The 22,563-nt window shown below is 36.0% G+C and overlaps 1 protein-coding gene across 1 annotated transcript in view; it reads right to left on the bottom strand.

The window, feature by feature from the left end:
• Positions 1–20,357, bottom strand: part of DOCK4 (dedicator of cytokinesis 4) — a 149,224-nt gene extending 128,867 nt beyond the window's left edge. Inside the window, 6 exon segments of the mRNA XM_017733117.1 lie at positions 11,129–11,280; positions 12,935–13,019; positions 14,375–14,523; positions 16,185–16,281; positions 17,948–18,003; positions 20,331–20,357. Coding sequence (XP_017588606.1) covers positions 11,129–11,280; positions 12,935–13,019; positions 14,375–14,523; positions 16,185–16,271 — 473 coding nt within the window. The 5' untranslated portion in view covers positions 16,272–16,281; positions 17,948–18,003; positions 20,331–20,357.
• Between the last annotated feature and the right edge of the window lie 2,206 nt (positions 20,358–22,563).

Raw genomic sequence — 22,563 nt, 5'->3', positions numbered from 1 at the left:
GGAATTCATTCATCACTTCCCATGCGGAGGCAGGTGTCCAGCCATTACCAGGAAAACAGGGCTCCATGAGAGGTAACAGTGGGTGAGGAAGACAACTGCTATTACTCCAACCCCTTTCCTTCTTTATTTTCCCCCAGCTCCATATGCTGAGCATGATGTCTTATGGTGTGGGATATCCCTGTGGTCAGTTGGGGTCAGCTGTCCCAGTTGTGTCCCCTCCCAACTCCTCATACACCCCCAGCCTCCTCACTGGCAGGATGGGGTGAGAAGCAGAAAAGGACTTAACCCCGTGTAAGCTCTGCTTAGTAATAGCTAAAACATCCCTGTATGCCCAGCACTGTCCTCAGAACCAACCCGAAACACAGCCCCCTACCAGCTACTGTAAAGAAAATGAACACTACTCCAGCCAAAACCAGCACAAAACAGAAGCATTACTAAAACAGCTAGAACCTCTTACAAACCAGGACGAAGTGTTTTGATCCCCTGGTGTCGTGGGTAACACAAAATGTTATTGTATCCCTGTGGTGGGCACCATCTCGGAAAGCGTCAGATGCCATTTTCCCTTTGTCTCCCTACGCGGTCAGCAGTGGGGGCCGCCATCTTAGGAGGGGGTGGTACCCTGCCAGTTTGGGTAATCTCTTCATTCCCCCAATGTTCCTGACTTTTAGCAATTCCGTATCTAGTGATTATTTACTTTCATTTTTTTGCCTGTTGCTGTTCTGCTTGTTAAGTAAACTATTATTTTTTTCACTGATACCTACTCACATTTCTTCCTTATTGGTGGAAAGGGATTGGTTGAAACTAAGGAGAGGAAACTCATTTTGGAGTGTGCACCCCTTTAAATTGTCCTAAACCAAGATACCTGGCAATGAAGGTTAATCTTAATCTGTAGAAAAGATCTTCTTACAGAAACTACCACAAAGCCAAAACATTTGGCAGGAGGATACAGTTGTGTCAAACATTCCTTTCATGCACCTTCTTGCCACCACTCTTGCATGAATCCCATCTGCTTATACTATTGTTGTTGATGAGTATGTAAAACTGAGCTGTGAGTAGAATTACTTAATTGTGAGAGAGAAATGAAATATATATTTGCTACTGATATTGGTATCCCTGCCCATGGCAGGGAGGGTGGAACTAGATGATCTTTTTGGTACCCTTCTAACCAAATCCATTCCATGACTGTCTGGTATCTGAAATCTAAAAAAATTTAAAATATTAATAGGCAAAAAGGAGAAAAAGGATAGATCTGTAGAAATATCTCTAAGATACCAACCCACTGCTTTTGAAATTTCTTATTGGTCCTGGCATGTTCCTGTGAAGAGTTTCTAAATCCAAAACAGATTTCAGGTCAAAATGTGAAATCAGACTTGGGGAAAGAATAAAAAGACAAAAGTAAGCTTGAATACCCATGGAATACCTAAGAGGCTCAAGTTCCTGTGTTTGCTTATGGAATGTTGATTATTTTATGGGTCAGTAAAATAGCTATAGTGAGCAACTGTTTTGCTATGTAAAACAACAAATGACAATGTACTAAACAGGGCACACTGACTGACTGGGCCAGTGCTTCAGTGTTCTCGCCTCTGGAGGAACTCCACAGCAGCCAGTTCAAGACAGTAGTCTCAAGCAAAACAGCAGAATTCAATTGAGGCACATCACTTTTCCAGTCTGACTGGAACAAAGAAACGATCTTTTTGCTAAACTCCACTGACAATTCCTACTCCAAAACATCTCCACATCTAGGATCCAAGCAGAAAGACTTTAATGACTGTGCTACTCCTGCCAAGGCTAACTGCCTATATATGCCCTGACTATATTCCTGCACATAGGAATTTTTCTGCTCACAATGAGTAACTGGAAAAAATGATGCACTTTTTCTGAAGGGAAACTTTTGAACAAGTTTCTGGAGCTTCAGGCTTCTCTTTTAAGCTGCTTTTTGTAAGCCCAATTACAGTCACACTAATACATTCTTATCCACAAGAATGGGCAAATTACCATATTCTAGAGCCAGTAAGGAAATAATTAAGCCTGATTATATATTGTGTATATGTATACATATATCAATATATAGGATGATATAATTTTTAAAAAATAGCAATCATATTCAGAAATGTACATACCAAGTTAGCCATCTAAAGACGTATTCTTATTGCAAATGCATAGAAGATTGGTACAAGAGTAGTGGCTGCTCTCTTGTCAAAGTGACCTTTATGTTTTCTTTGAGGTGTTTCAACCTTCCTGCTAAAATTAGGACTAACTCTTGAATAAGCAGAAGTAAATAAAACTAGGCTGGTTTTGTTTTATTTTGCTTCTAAGGAGTGACAAACCAGAGCAGTAAGTGACTAAAGTAGAATGGAGGACTCCTTTAAGAGTCTGCTAGGCAGAAGAACCAAGATGTTTTATCTCTGCTGCATCTATGAGGCGCATATATATATATATATATATATGTATTTTTATATATATACACACACACATATATACGTATATGCACTGATTCTGTGTAATTCGCTTTAGCACGGTTTTAATACTGTGAAAGATAAGATATTTTTGTGAACAAGGCACAAGAAATTGAAAACAACACTGCACTACCCTATGCTGTGATCCACTAAAAGTGCAATTATGCTTTTGTGGAAATACTGTAACAGAAAAGTAGCCCTAAGCTAATTCATTGCTTCTGGGTCCCATGGGTTGTTCCCTTTACCAGTAATGCTGCTAGTTCCTCTAGCTTAAATCCCCACCCTGCCTATCAGGCACATTTGCATGCAGAAAGTCAAGATCCAAGAGTACTTCAAGACAAAAAGCATCCATGGATAATGCAGAGGCATCTGAGCAATGATTTCCAAGGAACAGTATTAACAAAGTGAAGGTTAAACACACTAAAAACAGTATTTTAAGGGGAAAAGGTAGAGTAGTCTATCACCTAATGATAGATTAAAAATTTTAAGGAGCACCTGGATTGTGCTCCTTATATAAATAATTCACGTTGCTGAAAAAGTACACCAAAGTCCAGTCCGAACTCTGCCTCTAGTCACTGCTCACTCCTCCCAGAAATTCTGTGCTATTGGTACCAGGTAATTACACCTGAGGCACAGTTAAAACACATTCCTCAATAACTCAAAAATACAACATCCACTTTTTTTCCCCCCAGAATCATACTAATTCTCATAGATAATGTTAGAAACAAACCTCTGTCTTTATGCAGGGTTATTTATTAATAGAGCCTCTGAATTTCCATGACATTCAAACACAAAACTTAAATATCAAACAATCAGATATAGAAAACGAAACCATATGCAGAAGCAGAAAATCTTAATATCAACTAATGTGCATGCGAGTATGCTCATATATAAAAATTATTTTTCCCTCTCTCTCCAGCTTCTGTATTTGAGATACATTGCACCATCTAAAGTTATTTCCAAATCTGGGTTTAAAGTGTCCTCACAGTCATTTTCCAAACCTAATTTTTTCTCATCTCTGATGCTATAATAAAATAAAGAAGCAAGAGTCTGAAAAGAAGATGGAAAGTAATAATAGACTCACACATTGCAGACCTGGGAGTCCTGGTGGACACCAAGTCAAACCTGAACCAGAAATGTGCCCTTGCAGTACAGGAGGCCAATGATATCCTGGAGTGCATTAAATAAAGTACTACCAGCAGGATGAGGGAAGTGAGCCTTTTGCTCTCTACCCAGCACTGGTTATACCACAACTGGACACAATTAAGGGACTGGATAGAATGCTGTGACAGCTGGGACTGTTTAGCTTGAGAAGAGAAAGCTCAGAGGGGATCTTATTAATAAATTGAAATATATCTGAGGGGAGGGTGCAAAGAGGACAGTCAAGCGATTTTCAGTTGTTCCCAGTGAGACAATGGACATAAACTGAAGCATGGGAGGTTCCCACTAAGCATCAGGGAACAAATTCTTTTCTAACGGATGGTATCTGAGCACTGGCACAGGTTGCCCAGGGAGGTTGTGAAATCTCAGTCCTTGGAGATACTTAAGAGCCATCTGGACATGATTCTGGGAAACAAGCTCTAGAGTGGTTAGACCAGATGACTTCTGGACTTTCCTTTCGGCCTCAACCATTCCATGATTTTCTGATTATGTGTAAGTACCACATGCAGGTAGCCCAGACAGACAGCCAGGTCATTTGGGTCTCTATGGAAATACGGTTCTTTACACAGTCTTTTCCATCTTCCACCTCTGAAAGTTAGTAACTGCCATGATGCAACATCCTGTCACTTCTCTACTTGCCCAGAAGTTCCAAAGGACTATAATTAATGAACTATCCCTCACAACAGCATGTGACATATTTTTCTTGAGCCAGTGTCAAGGTTCTTCAACTGTACCTTTTTATCAACTTCTGTAGCCTTGCACTGAGTACACACCCTACAGCTTCACAAATATAATCTCCATCTCCCTTGTGGTCTAGTGTTCAACATGACTTAGAAGCAACAAGGAATTTATTTGAGTCTCCTGCATTTAAAGTGCTGATGTCTGGAGTACTGATTCTAAGTAAACTAGATACTGAAAGTCAAGTGTAACCCACTGCTGAGCTTAAAATAATATTGAATATTTGAGCTCCTGCTCAAGACAGACCATAGGGATATCTTTGAAGAAAGACATCTTGGGTTGTCAGTAGTGAGCCTTCAGGGTAGAGAAAATGTATTATTAGCTTGATTCAAGAGGTATCCAAGCCCTTCTTTGCTGTTCTTACAGTAATAGTCAGTTGCACAAACTTTAGTTAGTGATGACTAAAAGTCATGTTCTTTGAGATGAGCAGTTCTCAGGTTTGAAGATGCTGATGGAGGTTACAAAATATGTCTTTAAACATTCTCTTCTATAACAAAATCCTTTTAAGATTATTGTAGAATAGAGGGGGAAGGGAGTATTTGTTCCTTAAAGAGAGAATGAAAATAGGTTTTTCCAAAAATTTAAAAATTAGAACATCAAGTAGTGAGTATTTTGACTAATTAAATGTGGATTTTAGTTTTTGGTGAGTGATTTCACTGAATTACACGAATAACAAAACTGAAATAAGAAAGGGATAAAAAGATTGATGATGTGGATGTCACTAAAAGGTGATGTTGAAAGTACAACAAAGGAAGGGTAATCTTATTCTTTGGTATGGTCTGGAGTTTACACAATCATTAAGGATATAATCAAAAGCTCACAAAAAAAAAAGCAGTTTGCTTTCACTGGCCTTGGATAAACAGCCTATTCCTCTTTGTGCTGTTTAAGAATCTCTTCTCATTTGAGGGCAATATGATAGTTAAAAACAAGGTTGTTCAAGGTGATAGAAAAAGGAGGATTAGCATGCCAACTTATCTCCGCTCCTCACATGGATGGGGCCAGAGGCATCAATCATTTCTGATAAGATGTTCATATCACATTGACACAGGCACAAAGTGTATATCAATGAAAGAAAGTCTTAACATGTTCCATATTACTGAAGTGCTGCCCTTAAATTTTCCCATTAACAGTACTGCTATTGGAAAAAAAGAAAATGGTTTAGAAAAGACAATGCTACAAGAACTATGGGTCATATTACAGATTTAAGAATTTCTACAGCAGTATGTTGGCATAAGACAGAGGCACAAACTCTACATAAATGTAAAGGTCAGCAAAGCGAATGGGACTCTGAGCAGGAGATGATGCACCATTCTTATGCATAATCATCAATGCCAGCAACAGGGGTCACAGTCTGAACAAAACAAATGTAGGCAGCAGCCTTAACACCTTCCATTCCCTTTTTCATAATACACTACCCAGTGTTGCTGGTGTTTTCAGAATTCTCTTAAAAAAACCCACACAGTATCTCTAGATGGTAATGTGCTACATATATTAATACAGTTTTATGGGATCTACAGTGGAAAGGTAGGAATTGCAGAGGACATGGGGATAACTTGATGTTTTGAACACAAACATCTGGTAAATACTTCTTTGGGTTTTTTGACTGCTTTTATTTTTTTTTTTTTTTTTTTAATAGCAGCAGAATATTCTTATAGCAAGAAATAAAATTAACACAGCCTCAGTGAATAATGCACATTGTCCAGAAAACAGCTAAGCTGTTACTTTGTCCCTTGCCACTTGTTAAACTGATTCTATTAAAAGCTAATAAGTGAGATCTTTCCAGGATCTGAAAAAAAAAAAATCAATATCTTTTTGATTAAATGATTGGTGCTCTTCGAGCTCCAGTGTAAATGGGCCCTCTGGCTGTACTAAGGTCATCACTGCTGCAAAAAACTGCTGTATTGGGTAACTGATACTAGTACATGTGAATGGAAAGCACAGACTCTCATCAGATGTCCTTTATTTGTCTGAAAATCTGGCACTACAAAACTTTTAACTGTGTAACCCCTTCAAGTACATATTATTGGCTTTTTAAGTGTGATCCAACTGCTGAAAGAAAAGTTTGTTTCATTAACTTCTATTCGGGTAAGAGAAAAATAAATCCCCAAAGCCAACAATCATCACCACACTCAAACTCTTCAGTACTCTAAATTCTGGGATTCTATATATTCACTTTCATATTCCAAGGAATAGAAAAACTTTTAAAACTTCACAAATCTCACAAATGACCACATGCTACAACTGGTTTATAAACCAACTAATAAAGAACATCAGAACACAGGATTGTTGCATTGTGCTGAAATGTTGCAAACACATTTCCAGTTTTCCTTTGGAGCTGTAACAATGGTCTATCTCTTACCTAAAGTTAGTAAGTGTTTCTCACATTAAATCAATGCACTGAGGTGCCAATAATCCCTTTGAACTCTGAAATTGCTTTCACAGTGTGATTGTAGTAGCAACAGTTAACTCTCAAAGTACAGCTGGGTTACTCTGTTTTACAGAACTTTCCCCCATTCAAACTATGATCCTGTAATATCCATCTTACGTACACTATTTTACGATCTCCATGATCAAGCTAAATAGAATTAGGTGCTTTTGAAGACAATCTTCTGATCATCTCCACATTTTGATTCACAAGCCAGGGCAGTCTAGCTAGTGAACTGGCTTTCTTCCGCATGAATCCAAACTAGAACATATGCTGCTGCTACTCAGTCCACGCAACCACAGATTTAGTCCATGGTAAAATCCTTAAAACATTTGCAGACGTTAACATTGGGTCTAGCATGAACTGCTGCTCTACAGATCCACTCCTACTGGCTGGCACTACTTGCATAAGTAGACAGCAGTCTTAGACTTTCAAACTGTTGATTTGCTTACAACAAAATTAGATGATACAAAAACAGATCTTCAAGGCTCTGTACTAAATTGGTAAGTCCTTCTGATTTTGCTTTTCTCAAACATTTGTGCAGCATGCCAGATTCCAGAACAGATTTTATAAAAGCATTTCTTCAACAACATGAAGTACCGTCTGGACTCTTAACAGATCCAGACAGAGTATGTTTGAGCTCATATACTTTAGGAACAACTCTAAGTAGCCGTAAAAGTTCAGCAGTAGCCAGAAAAATAGAACTGAACTAAAAGACAAACAATTCTCAAGAGATGTGACCGTGGACCTCCTTCATTTTCCAACTTCAGTAACAGTACCTCTCTACAACTGCACATGCTAAAATGCTTCCTTTAGGATTCTATGCTAGTGAAATTAGCCTTAAAATTTAGGTGTCATCATGATAGCTTTTTACTTTCTTAAAAAACCAAAAATACCCAAGGAATACACAAACTGGGCTTGTGACCTTAACAGAAATAAAAGAGGAAGAGTAATAGAAGGTTAGAAGATGTAACAGTGCATAAACCAAAGAATTTTACTGGGGCAAGCCATATGGCTGTACAGTGTTAAAGCAGTGCCATTCACAACTTGCTCTACCCCCACTAGGGGCTATTACTGTTCTAGGAAAGGAAACTGCAAAGCAGAAGGAAGGGGAGACAAATGGAAGATGATACAAAAACACACCAGGGAAAACTCTAGGAATCATCAGGGGCTGAATTCGGCTGTTTATTGTTAATTTAAGCGATAGCAAAAATGATTCCTAGCAGCTAGTTTAGCCAGAAATATGGCTATATACATATGCATATATATCAAGTGAAATTAGCATGCACCATTTAAGTAGAAAAGGAATTACTTGCAACCATAGTCTTATTAAGCAGAAGCATGTCTTCACTCAGATTTAACTACTTGACTTAAATACTGAGTTTTCTTGCTTCCATACAAATAGAATATTCATGATCAATAAAAGCCTTTTAGAGTGTGAAGACACATTAGATAATTATTTCAATACAGAAAACAGTCTGCAAAATAATATTTATTATTATTGTTTATTAACAGCAATAATAAAGTCATAGATAAACCTGTATTTTATTATTACCCCTAACTTAGTACAACAGAACTGCCATTATTGTGGATACCAACACATTTAGAAACAGTTATTTTTAATAGCAATTTCCAGCAACAAAAAAAAAAAGTCTGGAGCAAAATACAATCCCATACTGTCAGAAACAAATGGAAAGTGATCCCAAAAGAGTATTTACCTCTAGCTTAGCGAAGTTGATAGAAAATCATTCCTATTGCCCAAAGTGGGTGCTAATCTCACTAAGTTAGGTGTAAGCAAGGCATAACAACCCCTACCAATCCAGAGAAATCTTTAGCTGGAAAATATGAAAATAAAAAACTCGAAGCATCACTGATTTTTTCTGTCATTATCTGATACCAGATTTCTGCTGTGGGAAAGTCACTAATGCATTTCAAAATCAGTTTTTCACATCTCACAAAAAACCTACTCTCTAACTCTTAGTACATGTTGGAAAAATTATGAGCATTTATACATGCTGCCAGGATGACAAATCACTTAATTGAGAATAGTCTAGCTAGAAATATACATAATTTTTCTTTTATTCATAGAATCATAGAATGGTTTGGGTGGCAACACACCTTAAAGATCATCTAATGATGATCTAGTCAAAACTTAGTGTTCAAAAGGAATACTAAGACACATTATCAAAACCATAATAACTGTTAAAAGATTTTATGGCTTTAATTTCAATCTCTTTATTTATTTTCAAAGGTGCTAACCTAAAAATGTCCCACAATGAGAGCACCAATGTATATGTTAAACTGAGAGAATATTCCTTAAACATATATATTGCCTACCACAACATATCTGTTCTATTTAAACTAAAAAAAGTCAACACATAGTGAAAAACAGTAAATCTGTACATATATATTTATCACTTATTTTTGATCCAACTACCCTAAATCCTTTGCAAATATTTAAGAGCAAATTCAGAATGCTTTTCCCTATAGATTCCACTCCTAAGGGCTTATCCTGTCATTCCCCCTGTGCCCTAGAAGGCAGTTTGGATTTGTAACAACACATTTCTTCAAGGTTTGCCAGTAATGGGATGAGGAAGTTCACAGCAGCTGAAAACAGACACTGGAGTCAGGAATCAATAACTAAAGGTCACATCACAGCAAGCACGTGAGAAACAGCTCTAGAATTTGTGCTTTCATGTAACATGAAAACAAATCCATTTGCTTTCACACCACCACCACTGCCTTAACCTTGTTTTCAGCAATCCATATCACCCCAAATTGTTTTCTGTCAAAGTCTGCAGCTCTCTCCTAAATCTATCACCCGCTGTGGCATTCATTGGAGTGAACACAAACAACGTGTCCTGATGCACATTTAATTCTCAGAAATGACAGGAACTGTATTTAGGTGACTACTGTCTGAAGTGCAGGCCAGAATGAAATGTCAGTAGTTAACAGCTAAAACTGTAACACTGTGTATAGATGATTGCACTAACAGTAAAAATTAATGTACTGAGTATACCCCTTCCTTCAAAGTACTAGTTAGTTATTTTGCCTGCACTGCAAAGCACAGACATAATTTTATCAAATTCAGCCCAACTTCCACAGAGTTCCCCAAATTCCTATTGCCATATTTAAGATAACAGCTGTGGAAAGGACTCAAGCCAGAGAAGTTCATGGAAAACTGTCTCCAGTGGGAGGGACCCCAGGCTGGAGCAGAGGAAGAGTGTGAGGAGTCCTCCCTGGGAGGAGGAGGAGGGAGTGGCAGAGAAAATGTGACATCAAGTGACCACAGCCCCCATTTCCAGTCCCTTGTACTGCCAGGGTGAATGAAGGAGAGAAAATCAGGAATGAAGTTGAACACAGCAAGAAGGGAGAAGTGGGGAGGAGGATGTTTTAAGTTTGGGGTTTATTTCTCATCATCCTACTATGATATGATTGGCAAGAAATTAATTTTCCCCATGTCAAGTCTGTTTTATCTGTGACAGTAATTGGTGAGTGATCTCTCCCTGTCCTTATCTTGACCCATGAGCCTTTTGTTCTATCTTCTGTCCCCTGCCCAGCTGAGGAGGGGAGTGACAGGGTGGTTGTGGCTGGCTGGAGGCCAGGATCAACCCACCACACCCATCACCACTGCACAGCCATTTAACGGTTCAGATTTCCTGGCATATTCCTCAAACGGAACTTACTGGGCTCTTGCACTAACTTTACTCTCCTTCTGTGCTCATATTTATTAAGTGCACAGTGTTTCTCTACCAATCACTCCCATATTTTCTCTCTCAGCCAGGATTCTGAAAATAGAAATAACTACCGAATATTTTAAAAATCAAAGGTTATCAGGTCTCTCATAGAATTTAAACTCTAGGACAGATTGATTTTGACTGAAGAACAAGCACCTTCTCATAGAACTAAAGGCTCCTTTTATAAAAAATATGCTTAATTCACTAACTAAGGGCAGTCCTCCAGCCTCATGTACCGAGGAGAATTCATCTTATAAATATTACGGAAAAAGCAAAAGTTCAAAGTTTTGAATGTGCACTGATTAGGAGAGATGAAACTAGAGATACTGAAAAATGACCATTCTGTACATGTATATATGTTTCTATACAAAAAACAACTGGAAGGTGAAATAAGTAAACAAGACAGAGATTATACATTTTTTTAAAACTTAAATGACACTACAAACCATTAGACATAACAACTGAATTTCAGAAGGAAGCAAAAGATTCTTGTGAAACAAAAATATCTTCCCCTTGTTTCTAAATGTGGAATTTGTTACCTGGATCAAAAGATACAGTATTTATTGTTAAACTTATGCAAAATCAGTATTTAAATAGAAATCACACGGTACCTGATGGGTCGATTTTCTTTACTATCAAAGAGTGAAAAGATTACTTCCAGTTCCTCTCCCAGATTGGAGCACATTAAACTCTTCATCTGAACAAAAAGATGGTGGCTGCTGGCTGGTACTGGTGTGTCTTTTTTTCGATGGCGATGTTCCATCTAAAAATGCCACAAAAACAGTGACCAATTTGAGTCAATTATAAAATTCTCAAAACAAAAAGAGGTAAAATATGTAATGTAGAACTACTTTCTTAATCCAAATTATTATCTTTTCAAATTCAAAATTAACTTGTATTTTTTCCTTTTTCTTTTTTTCTTTTGCATCTGAGAAGGAAAACACAGAGAATTTATTTTCCCAGTGTTACACTGCATCACTGTTATTTCTAGGAGAAAAACAGTAATCTCTAAAAGTCGTTTTTTTCTACTCTGAAAATGTGAAGCCATTTTAAGCTTTGTGCTGTAACAACATAGTATTTCTTAGCTGGTTTAAACAGTTAATGATCTAGATATTCCAGCATTCAAACACATAAAAAAATGCTTTTGCAGAAGACTAAATACCAGTATTTTAAAAATGGGAAAAGCAATCATACCCACATTTTATGATCTCCAGAAAACTGCTTTATAAAAGCTAATAAATTGTCTTGATTTGACTTCACAGTTTATACCTTCTGCATTTTAGTCACCCATTACAAGAAGGACAATATTAAGTTGTACTATCCCTCTCTTACGTTTTAACAAAAATAATTTTAAACAGCAATTTTTCTAAGCTACATAGCCTTCACACTGAGGTTATGTTTTTTCCCCTTTTTTATTTTTCAAAGTATACTCCATGAGTTCCATTACTCTGTATGTTTCCTTTGTATTTTTCCTCTGTACGTTTCCTCTTAGGATTAATGGTTCCTCAGTGTATTTCATCTAGTGCTTCAACAGGATTCCATAATATTACATATGACTTTGAAATTACTCAAAGGAGCATGAAGAATTTACTATTAGGCTTGACATTACAAGTTATCAGTACAAGTAGTTAAAAATTATAAAACAAATATATAATTATTTCAGATCCACAAATAATTGTAACGATGATGGTTTTGGGGAGGTTATATTTAAATACAAAAGTTATCATAAATAAAATTCAGTTTAAATACAAGCTTAGTCTTAAGCACATAAGGCTCAGAACTGTGTATCTGTAACAGCTGCAGTACTTAAATATGAGCCAAAGCCCACATAAATGAATTGGCAAGATTTCTTAGACCTCGCTGGAGATTTAATCAGAATAAGAAATATCAGTGCTGGTTTTAGTAAATCAAGATGGGCTTTTATACCCAAAGGGAAGCTTTCTTATGCAATTTAACTACTATTTACATTAATATATTAGAAAGGGCCAAGAGCGCAGTATGATTAATTGTGACAATATTATACCATGAAAATATTATTATATTTCCACAAAGCTTATCTAGACAGGCTCTTGGGCCAGGTAAAGCTCTAATGATAAAGAATCTCATAAGCTTTTATGGATAATTAAATTCACATTAACAGTCACAATCTTAAATGGTACATCAGAAAACAAAACTTAGAAAACAAAACTTTTACCAAATAACATTTAAGCTAAGTATGTGTGCACACACAAATTTGATATCAAATCCAAGCATCTCATACAGATGTGGAGATGACACAGCTGTTCAAAAAAATTTCTTTCCTTATAGTAAAATTTATTACATTATGAAATGCCAATTTGGTTAAATAGAAAAGAGCTGCCATCAAACTATCAGTATGTAATTTGATAGCAAAAGTACCAAATATTACATTCACATACCAGCCTGTAGAGCTCTGTAATGCTGATATCTTCAGGATCCACCATAGCGTATTCTTTTCTTGGAACTAAGTCAAGTCCCAGTTGTCTGTATGAGAAATGGAATAACAATAAGTAGTTTCCACTTTCAAAAGAAACAAATTAGCTCTGCATGTGCTTGTTGTTTATTCCAATAAACAATGCACACATTAATTGGTACTCTACAATTAGTTGACTTTGGTTTTGTTTTAATGTATTTTGGCTGTATTCACCATTCACATATGACTCATCCCCTTCCTCCACTTTGCAACATTAATAGAATGTTTTTCCACAATTTTTAAATCTGTTTCACATTGTGGACAATGTGCAATGGACATTGTCCTTCGTACTATTGTGAACACTTCAGCGTGAATGCACTAGTACTGTCAATTTGAACAACAAACATGGAAAGGAAAGTAAAAAGAAAATCCATCAAATGCCAAAACATCAGCTTATTTTCAGTTTGGACTGGATGGTATCAAAAATGCTTGCCTGAACAAAATAAGGAAATGAGCTTGAATCAACAGGAATACAATTTATTTCCAGCACAGCAGCAAGCAGTAATGTTTAAGAACACATATGGGGCAGTCATGCTGAATTTACAAAAATTTGAAAGATTAGAAAGTTTTTCGAAAACATGTTTTAAAGAGCAGGAACTGACCATGTCAAAAACCTTCACAATTAATTCCTGTCAGTTACCACAAAGTTCTAAGCAGACAGGTAATCATACACATTTAGTCACAATCCTTTCACTGTATTAGGTACTTAAGCTTTCAGATAGCTGTAGAAACCCCGGAAATTCAGTTAATTCTACTGTTGAATGTGGCTTCCTTTAGTTAGCATTTAGCTGTAAAAACATATGCTAAAGAAGAGACTTTGGAAACAGCACCTAAATGCCAGAGGGTGTTTTAACCATTTTCATGCTTAAAAAAAAGAGTAAGATAATACAATTAGTGTTAGCTCATTTCAGTTATTCAGATAAAAGAAAGATGCAGAGCACAGTAGCTGGATGTATGTTAGAAATGCCCAGGTAGGAACTAAATTGTGTGACCATGTTAAAAAAGAAGCAATGTCAATCAACATAGTTTCAGTTAGAACACAAAGCTATGCTAAATGCATCATCCAGGCATCTAGCCAAGTGCATATTAAAAAGACGTAAAATGCTGCTTCAGATATTCCAATGCAATTCTCTCACAGACAGTACTACTTCTATGTTAATTACACTGAAATAAAAGAGCAGAATAAAACAATAAGTCACTTTTCACTATTAAAACATAGTGGACATAAAAACAATGAAGGAGAAAGTCCATTTTAAAAAAATGGCAACACTTGTTAGAAATTTGTTCTTTATTTCAGCATTCTACAATCAGCCTAAAGCACTGACTTTACAATTTTATTACATTTCATTTATTTCTATTCACTCACTCGTTGCCCCAGTCCAGACGAGCAGTGATGTGTCGCTTGACATCCTTCATTCGATCATGGGTGAGATGGCCAACAAGGACTTGCCTTCGCAGGTCTAGGATTTCATTCATTATGTGCCACAGCCGGTGAAAAAGATCCCCCTCATTCCTCTGCGAGATAAAAACATAACTGTCTCTACATCACCTGTATAATCTGATAATCCTAATAAATACATGCATGATGAGGAAATTAAGAAAATCCCTTTTCCCCCCTACTTAGTCTTTTTTTCCCCAATTGCACTGTGACCATTTTACCTGCACTTGAGTGTGTACACAAAATAATTTCAGACCTTGCCACAGACCCTGTCTCTGCACCACATCCATTCCAATATTCCAGTCCAACTCCTTGTGTCTCACATTTACCTAGTCTAATGTACATGACAGCTATGACAAAAATTCTACAAACAATTTTCATGTGTTTCACGACACAGCATTGTTGTATTCCAAGAGCATGTTCATTCTGTGCTGCTGTCTCATCCAAACTGAATATATGATCCGTATTTCAAGACTATCTTGAACACACACACATAAGGGGTAAAAAAAGCAATAGCTCTGAGCATTGAAACTCTGAACTACAGGGTTAATTTCTTTTATCTTTCTCTTGCATTGATATAACTACTCACTACTACCTAATCATAAATAAATACCATCACGTAGACAGATTCTTGTCCAAACAGTTGTTCTTTATCTAACTGTGAAGTAGGAGAAATTATGTGAATAAGATTGCTTTAAAACCACATTCTCCTACTCTAATTATATACCAGCTAAGGGCATAACAATTTCCCATAAAAGAACCTCTATTTTGGAAGAATCTATTAACTCTTCCTTCACTAATTCAAAGTAGTTTTACATAGGTTTTTTGAGAACCTTTAGCTTAAGAAAATTACTGCAACCTTAATTTAAGTGATTCATTACACAAAGTTGAAAAAATACTCCTATTCAGATTTTTTCTGTTAATTCTTGCCAAAAACCCTAAGCCCATTTCTCTTTTCCTTCTTCCTATGAATAAAAGGCATAAAAATAAAGTTCAGCTACTTAAGTTAACTGCTATAGAAGTTAAACCTAAAATTCATTTAGAAGTACCATTACTCTCCATCAACAACTTTTATATTCCAAGCACTCTGAAAAATTGCAATTTGATAAATCTGCTCTTTTTACTTCACATTCATTCACTTCATAAGCTCAGTAAAATGGGCATTAATTTATTGTTTGTCTTGGCTTTCTGTCTGGAAAGGAAGAAAACCAGGGTAATTTTGAACATGCAATAACAACAGCAGTGAAGAAAAATGTTACTAAAAAGAGAAATAACTGCTCTAAGAACAAGAGGGAAATATGAACATTATAAGTAAAAGAAAACCAAGGAAAAAAAGGTCATTGAATGAGCCCTTGAATTAGAAACAAGAGCTAAAAAGGACTTTGTAGGAACATTATAGAGAACTATACTGATGGTATGTTTTCCATCAGACACTAGTATATAGACCTTTCATTTCTGCAGTTAGAAAATCAAATTTAATAATTCAGGTGCATCTTTGGTCCCGGTATCGGATAAGTTCTACTGAAGTAAATTATTCATGCAAATACAAGAGACATGCTAATGTTTAGTAACACCATGAAGCTCAAAATAAAATTTCAAGGTATTAGTAAAATCATTAAAAATCAAACTGAATGTTTTGGTTTTCATTCTGAAGTATGTGCTTAAACCAGAGCATCTAAACAACAGTGCACCTTTTGAGATGACATGAAATCAAAGCAATATTATTCAGGGTACTTGCCACATAGAGTTGTTTCCACATTGTTCCCCAGTCTCTTAGAGTTGATGTCATTTCTGTAATAACAGAATCTTCTGTTGGAATAACCATTTCAAATTGTCTGTAACATGCAGAAGAACACGTGATATTGCACAAGCATTACTAATCCCATTGCAGTTACTAATATGTAGACTTCTTACTGCCAACAGTAATGAATGTCTATCAATCTACATAAGTGCTCCTTCAGACCATGACATTTTTTATTTGTATATTTATTTAATCCCCATGGAAAAACTTTGAGTGAAAATAGTTTAATCCCCATGCAAAGTCTTGGTCCTAGAGAAGTCAAGGTGAGTTTTTTTACTATGAGATAAGCATATCAAAAACTTTCACAGCAGAATAAATCCCACAGTTTCCAAAGGGATCTTGACATGTCAGCTTTTTATGCCTGAATTACTTTTTTCATATCTTGTCTCTTACTAAACTGACATAACAATGTGACAGCTCTTGGCCATGGTGTGCAGCAGGGCACATGGCCTGAATGGGAAACACAAACTAACAAAGGAAATTTGTTTAGCAACAAAGATTGAACTCCATGCAAGTACTGTCATGGTGTCCACTAACAAAAATTATTCTGCCTTTAAACTTTATTTTATTGTGATGGTTTACAATTCTGTTTCACCGAACCTTCAGTTTTAGCTACAACTTTAAAAGGAGAAAGGATCCTAGGGCATGACAAACCACATGTGGCTATAACTTCCTAGCAAACAACAGTGAGTTTTACAGTAACGTGGTGACATTTTCACCTGTGGGAATGAAACTTGTTTTAATATCATTACAGACTCCATCATTATTTCTACCCATCATGGATAATGGACTTTCAAGGCACTCATTCATGCTCCCAAAACAAAGGTCACTTAATGTTCAGGCATCCATCTATTATGAGAAATGTCCTTACCTAAACAGGTTTCAAAATATTTTGTATCGGTTCTCTACCAATAAGTCCAAATAAAGGATACAATATGAACGATTAAAAATTAAGTAGAACTGTGAAAAAAACTGTTGAGCTAAGATCTCTGACAGTTTCTAAAAATTTTCAATTTTTAAAAGTGATACCATCGAGGTCAGTTTTAGACCAAAAAAAAAAAAAAAAATCAGGTTTTTTTTGGTCAGACATTTTGAATTTGAAAAACAAAATTTTAAAACAAGTTTTAACCAATTACTCCAGATTTTATCAATTATTCTAAAAATGAAAAGCACAGCTGTTGTCAAAAATAAATATTGGCTCTCCATCGCCTGAAGAAAAGAAGCAAAGGAAAAAGCTTCTCTGTTCATTTACAGGTTTAGTAATATCTTTTGCCATTAAACTGATACATTATTTTACTCTTTTTTTGTAAAATGGCAACTGTCTACCATGGTAGAGCTGCTGCCCTCAAAGAAAATAGCTAATCTTAAACAGCAGGTTAAAAGACAGCTTACATACAGAATAATTTCCTCAAATTAAGGCAATGCCTTTTTCAAGCCAAACTTAATGTAATTGTTTTCTCTTTTCTCTAGACAATACAGAATGATATTCCCAATTGTGTTCAGTGTCTTTTTAGGATACAGCATTCCAATATTATGACCATGCAGGAGTATCAGGTTAGCTAAAGACAACTATTTCAAGTCCTCTGGCATTAAGCTGAAGATACCATACCATAACAAAATCATTTACTTTATAAGCCAAAGATCTTTGGTACAAGTAACTGACCATGTTTCAATATCTGAAATCAGAACATTTCCCATACCCTTTGTTCTTAACACACGCATTCTTCAAGTGAATGTAGTTAGATGGAAATATGCCCTGAAAAATAAAAAAGTTTAGGTAAAAAAAGTCCCCTTACATGAGTTCAGCATACCATTTAGTATCACTCAATATGCATATGCATGCTGAATTCAAAGTCCTCCAAATAATTAACAAAAAAAACACACAAGGAAAGAATGCAACAAATACTCAGTATAGCTCTAACATAAAGTAAAATGCCATATTCAGTAGAGTTTAAATCCTTTAACACTTCAGAAAATTAGAAGACAAACACATGTAGAACATGCAGAAGATTGTTTGAGAGCTCCCTTATGGCAGATGGTTTTATTCATTGTTCCCACCTTGACAAGAAACAGACCAGCTGTGGGGGATATTGTCTTATCAACCACATATTAAAAATAAGGATTTTCAGAAGGGATTTTCAAAATAATACAAAAAGGATGAAGTTAACAATATTCAATAAAGATAAAGCTAAGTTAATAAAGAAAGTCAAAATAAGATTTAATTTGCTGGCTACTCTGGCTGCAGTGCACAGGAAAGTTGTGGTGGATGCCTATCAAAGAGCCTGTGTCTGCCAGGAGAGGTCCTTTTCTAGTCGTTTAAGGGCTCCCCACCATCCTCTTAGAAACACAGCATTGCTGCAACACACCTACCACTCTTAGAGCCCACTAACCTTCACAAATCAGAATAAGCAAAATGAAGCAAGTAAGCTCCAAGCCTCTGGCTGGGAAGATAATATACTACAGCTCATGCAGTGATAGAAAATACATATAAGGTCTCTTCATAATAAGCACAGCTGCATACAGCTTTCCTTTGTGATGATGGTGTCCCATTTTCTTTTAACACAGCCATTAGACCTTTGACAAAACCAAATCTACTATGTAGAGGCAACTGCCCTTTTAAATGCTCCTACTCCTCTGTAATGCAAAGTAGTTCAGGAGAGCATCTCCCAAGGACAGTAAGACACACAGCCTTGCAGGTGTAACAACATGTCAGGGAACAGGATGGCTGCATATGCACCCTTACTGCAGACCAGCTGCCACAGATAACTTCTTCGAGTATCAAAGCTGGCAGAATAACAAGGGAAGAATCTTGACAGAGCAATAGCAATAACAAGAGGAGCTACAAGGTGCTCTTATTATTTTACTTTTGGAGAGACTCCCTTCCAAAATCCAATTCAGAAAACTGTTTGCATTCACACTACAAAAACAGAGAATATGTATCATCTCTTCACACATCAAGTCATGTTTAGAAAACCTATTCATAACTTCCATCACACATTTGACAGACCACAAAGCAAGACTGACAGTAAGCATGTGGTGAGAATTCCAACAAAAGACACAGAAGATGCAATAACAAACCACAACTGCTCATGTCTTATAAATCAAACTGTAATAGATATCAATGAGTTCAAAGTAGTAAACATCAAATTAGACTCTGTGGCTAAATTTATTGTTCACATTGACCTTCCACATAAAGAAAGGAAATTTATGTGATTAGAGACCACAGGCCTTGGCACAAAAGACCAGTGACTTGATATGAGCCCCTAGAAACTTTTGAAATTAATGTGTATGTGCCTTATTTTGCAGCTGAAGAATCTTGGAAATGATGAGAGAAAAAGAAGAGGAAAGCTTACAACGCAGGTTAAAAGATCAACAGATAATTTAAGATCTTTCTTGCCCATGAAAAACAAAATCTGTACAATCCCAGAGGCAAGACAACAGCAGAGACTAAGAAAATAGACACATATAAGACAAGTAAAGCTCAAACATACAACACAAACAGACACTGAAACATAAATTTCTTAACTTTTCATGTCCGAATGCAGAAGAGATCAGTGAAGTCTGGTTTAGAATATTATGCTACTATGGAAATCAAAGACTACACATCAAAGAAAACCAAAATGAACCATATATTGTACATAGCACCACATATCTTTTATTCTATTGATACTCTGCATGTGGCTCCTATAAACTAGCTGTCTCCTGGCTGCTCTAAATTAATTCACAGCATCAAGAAAAACAGGCACAGTTTAACCAACTTTTCCAGCCATGTTTACAATTTGTATTCACAGTAGTGTTTTCCCTTTAACCTATGTTCCTCTGAGTGGAAAATCTAAAAATCAGAAATGAAAGAAAATTCACCACAGCCCTGGATTTTTCAAGTGTATTATCCTAATACATAGAAGCATTTCAGAAGGGTAATCCAGGTCCAAATCTAATTAAAGTAGTATCAATAATATACTTAACACTAAGCTCTAGTTTTCTTTTAAGAGTAAATATCACATACTTACAGGAAGACTAATAACTTTTAAAAAGTAAATATACATTTTTGCCAAAGAATACAAAACTGCAATTGACCTTTACCTTAACACTGGGGTTTTTTAAGGCAAATCCTCTATACCATCCTGTGAAGAAAGCACATTTTGCTTTTTAAAGTATGCAAATCATTTACATATGTAAAACAGATTTCATCTTTCCCTTTTGCACAGATATTACAATTCCACAGTGCTGTCAGACTATACTCATTTAAAAGATTTTCCATACAGTGAAAGGTATTTCATTTAAACCAGCTCATATTCGAACTATTTCATTCACACAATTTCAGGAATTACTCTTTAACCCTGTATCCCTAAATGTTTCTAACAATGTAACCTAGGTAAATTTTGCATTGAACATCAGTCTAAATCGAAACAGTTTTGTATTAACTCTAAACATTTACAAATAATTTCTGGACTTCAGGTTCTGCATCTATCAACCACAATGCTATAGAGAATTCATAATATACCTGATTCAAAAGAATAGATCCTATGCCTTCTAAAAGAACATTTCTTACAGGGTTAACCATGTATAATCCTGGTATGATAAAAAAAAGACCTATATAATCCCAAATGATAAAAAAAAGATTAAAAATTATTTAAAAAAACCAATGTGTTGATTTTCATGTGTTAAGGAGGCAGATTATAAAAAAATGCAATTTTGTTTCTCTGACACTAGCAACAGACATTTGATAAAACTATATTTGCATTCTCTAAGGCAAAACAGAGGTAGAAGAGAATGCTTACAGTGCTTTAAGATTTAAAGTTGTGACTTTGAATTAATTTGAAGATGTCTTGATGGCAGCCAGGTTTCCCTCAGAAATACCAAGAAAGCAGAAGAATCATGAGAGACTTCCTTTCTGATACAACTCTTAGCCTCAGTAAATCTTTATCAAACAGTGAGATTAAATAAAAATTAATGTACTGCAAATTGATTATTATAGAGATCAGGGCTCACTTGAACTGTGGAAAAAAAATTAAGAGGGCAAAATGTGTTATATTATTGACCTCAAAAATGTGTTACTTTAAGAAAAGAAATGAATATTAATGGACTTCAAACGACCAATACACAAAACTTAATTATCACTGGAATCACCCATGAACTCACCATCACATTTCTCTAATATTTGAACGGTGTCTCCAATCTCCAGTGATAGGCCATGTGGGACTGTCCCTCGAAAACCAGCAATTACTGAAAAATACAATATGTTTCAATTATTCACAGCATTAAAATATAAATTATTATTCCTATTGTTAACAAAAATAGCACATTTCCAGGGGAAGTTACATGTTAGAACCGACAGGCTTACTCAAATTTAATAACCTGTGAAAAGAGTCAAGGAAAGAACCATTAAGCCACTTTTATGAGCATAAAATTTAAAACACAGGACTCAGAAAAAAACCCGTAAACACAGCCCTACTACACATGAATGGAAAGCTTGTACTGGAGAACACTATTAGTTAGCTCATATGAACCCCGAAGGACAGAAAGTGTTTTATTCCAAATGCTTACACTAACACGCATCAGACCTCACAATTTCGCAAGCTGAAAGTGCCAATATGTGCCAATATTTTTGTTGCCATCTATACCACTCACATGCAGTGACAAGAAAACCTTATTTCACATTTGCTTAATGGATGCTATAGACCCAGCACCCCATATAACCCCAAATGTGAGGAAATGGTTAGGGGATGGAGAACACTAAAGCATGTTGTCCACTCCAATACATTAAGTGCACACACAGTTTCCCCTGCAGCTTCACCAAAGCCATTGAAGGGAGGTCATGAGCTCAGGCTGGGACAAGAGCTTCAGAAATGGAGATGGAGATAAAACATGCTTCAGAAATAAAACAGACACCAGAGCAGTGATGTTCCCAAATACTTACAGTGGCCAGATATTAAGTCTTATATTGTTAGTTCTAAAACAATAGATAACTATTCTTTCATGCAGAATCAAAATAGATTACCAAAAAGCCACTCAAAGAGCTCACTCCTACAAATGCTAAAAATCCAACATGCTAGATAGCAATTCAGCTATTCAACCCTGTCAAAATACTGCCCAATTCAGATCATGAGACCAAGAAATAGTGCTTTTGATTCTCTGTAGTGTAATCTTCTGTCAGAGCTTAATTTTGAAGTGGAAGAGGAAAACAGCCTATCCACCAGGGCACGATGCACAAAATGACTTTGCAGCTTAACCGCAGTCTTACTGCTGTCAAATACCCAACCATCTAGACAGGAAACCCCAAATCTCATAGGAAAGAAAAAAAAAAAACAAACAC

This window comes from Corvus brachyrhynchos, unplaced genomic scaffold (genome assembly GCF_000691975.1).
Source record: "Corvus brachyrhynchos isolate BGI_N302 unplaced genomic scaffold, ASM69197v1 scaffold32, whole genome shotgun sequence".
Lineage (NCBI taxonomy): Eukaryota > Metazoa > Chordata > Aves > Passeriformes > Corvidae > Corvus > Corvus brachyrhynchos.
Note: the sequence above shows the minus strand (reverse complement) of the source record. Positions and strands in the feature narration are given on the sequence as shown.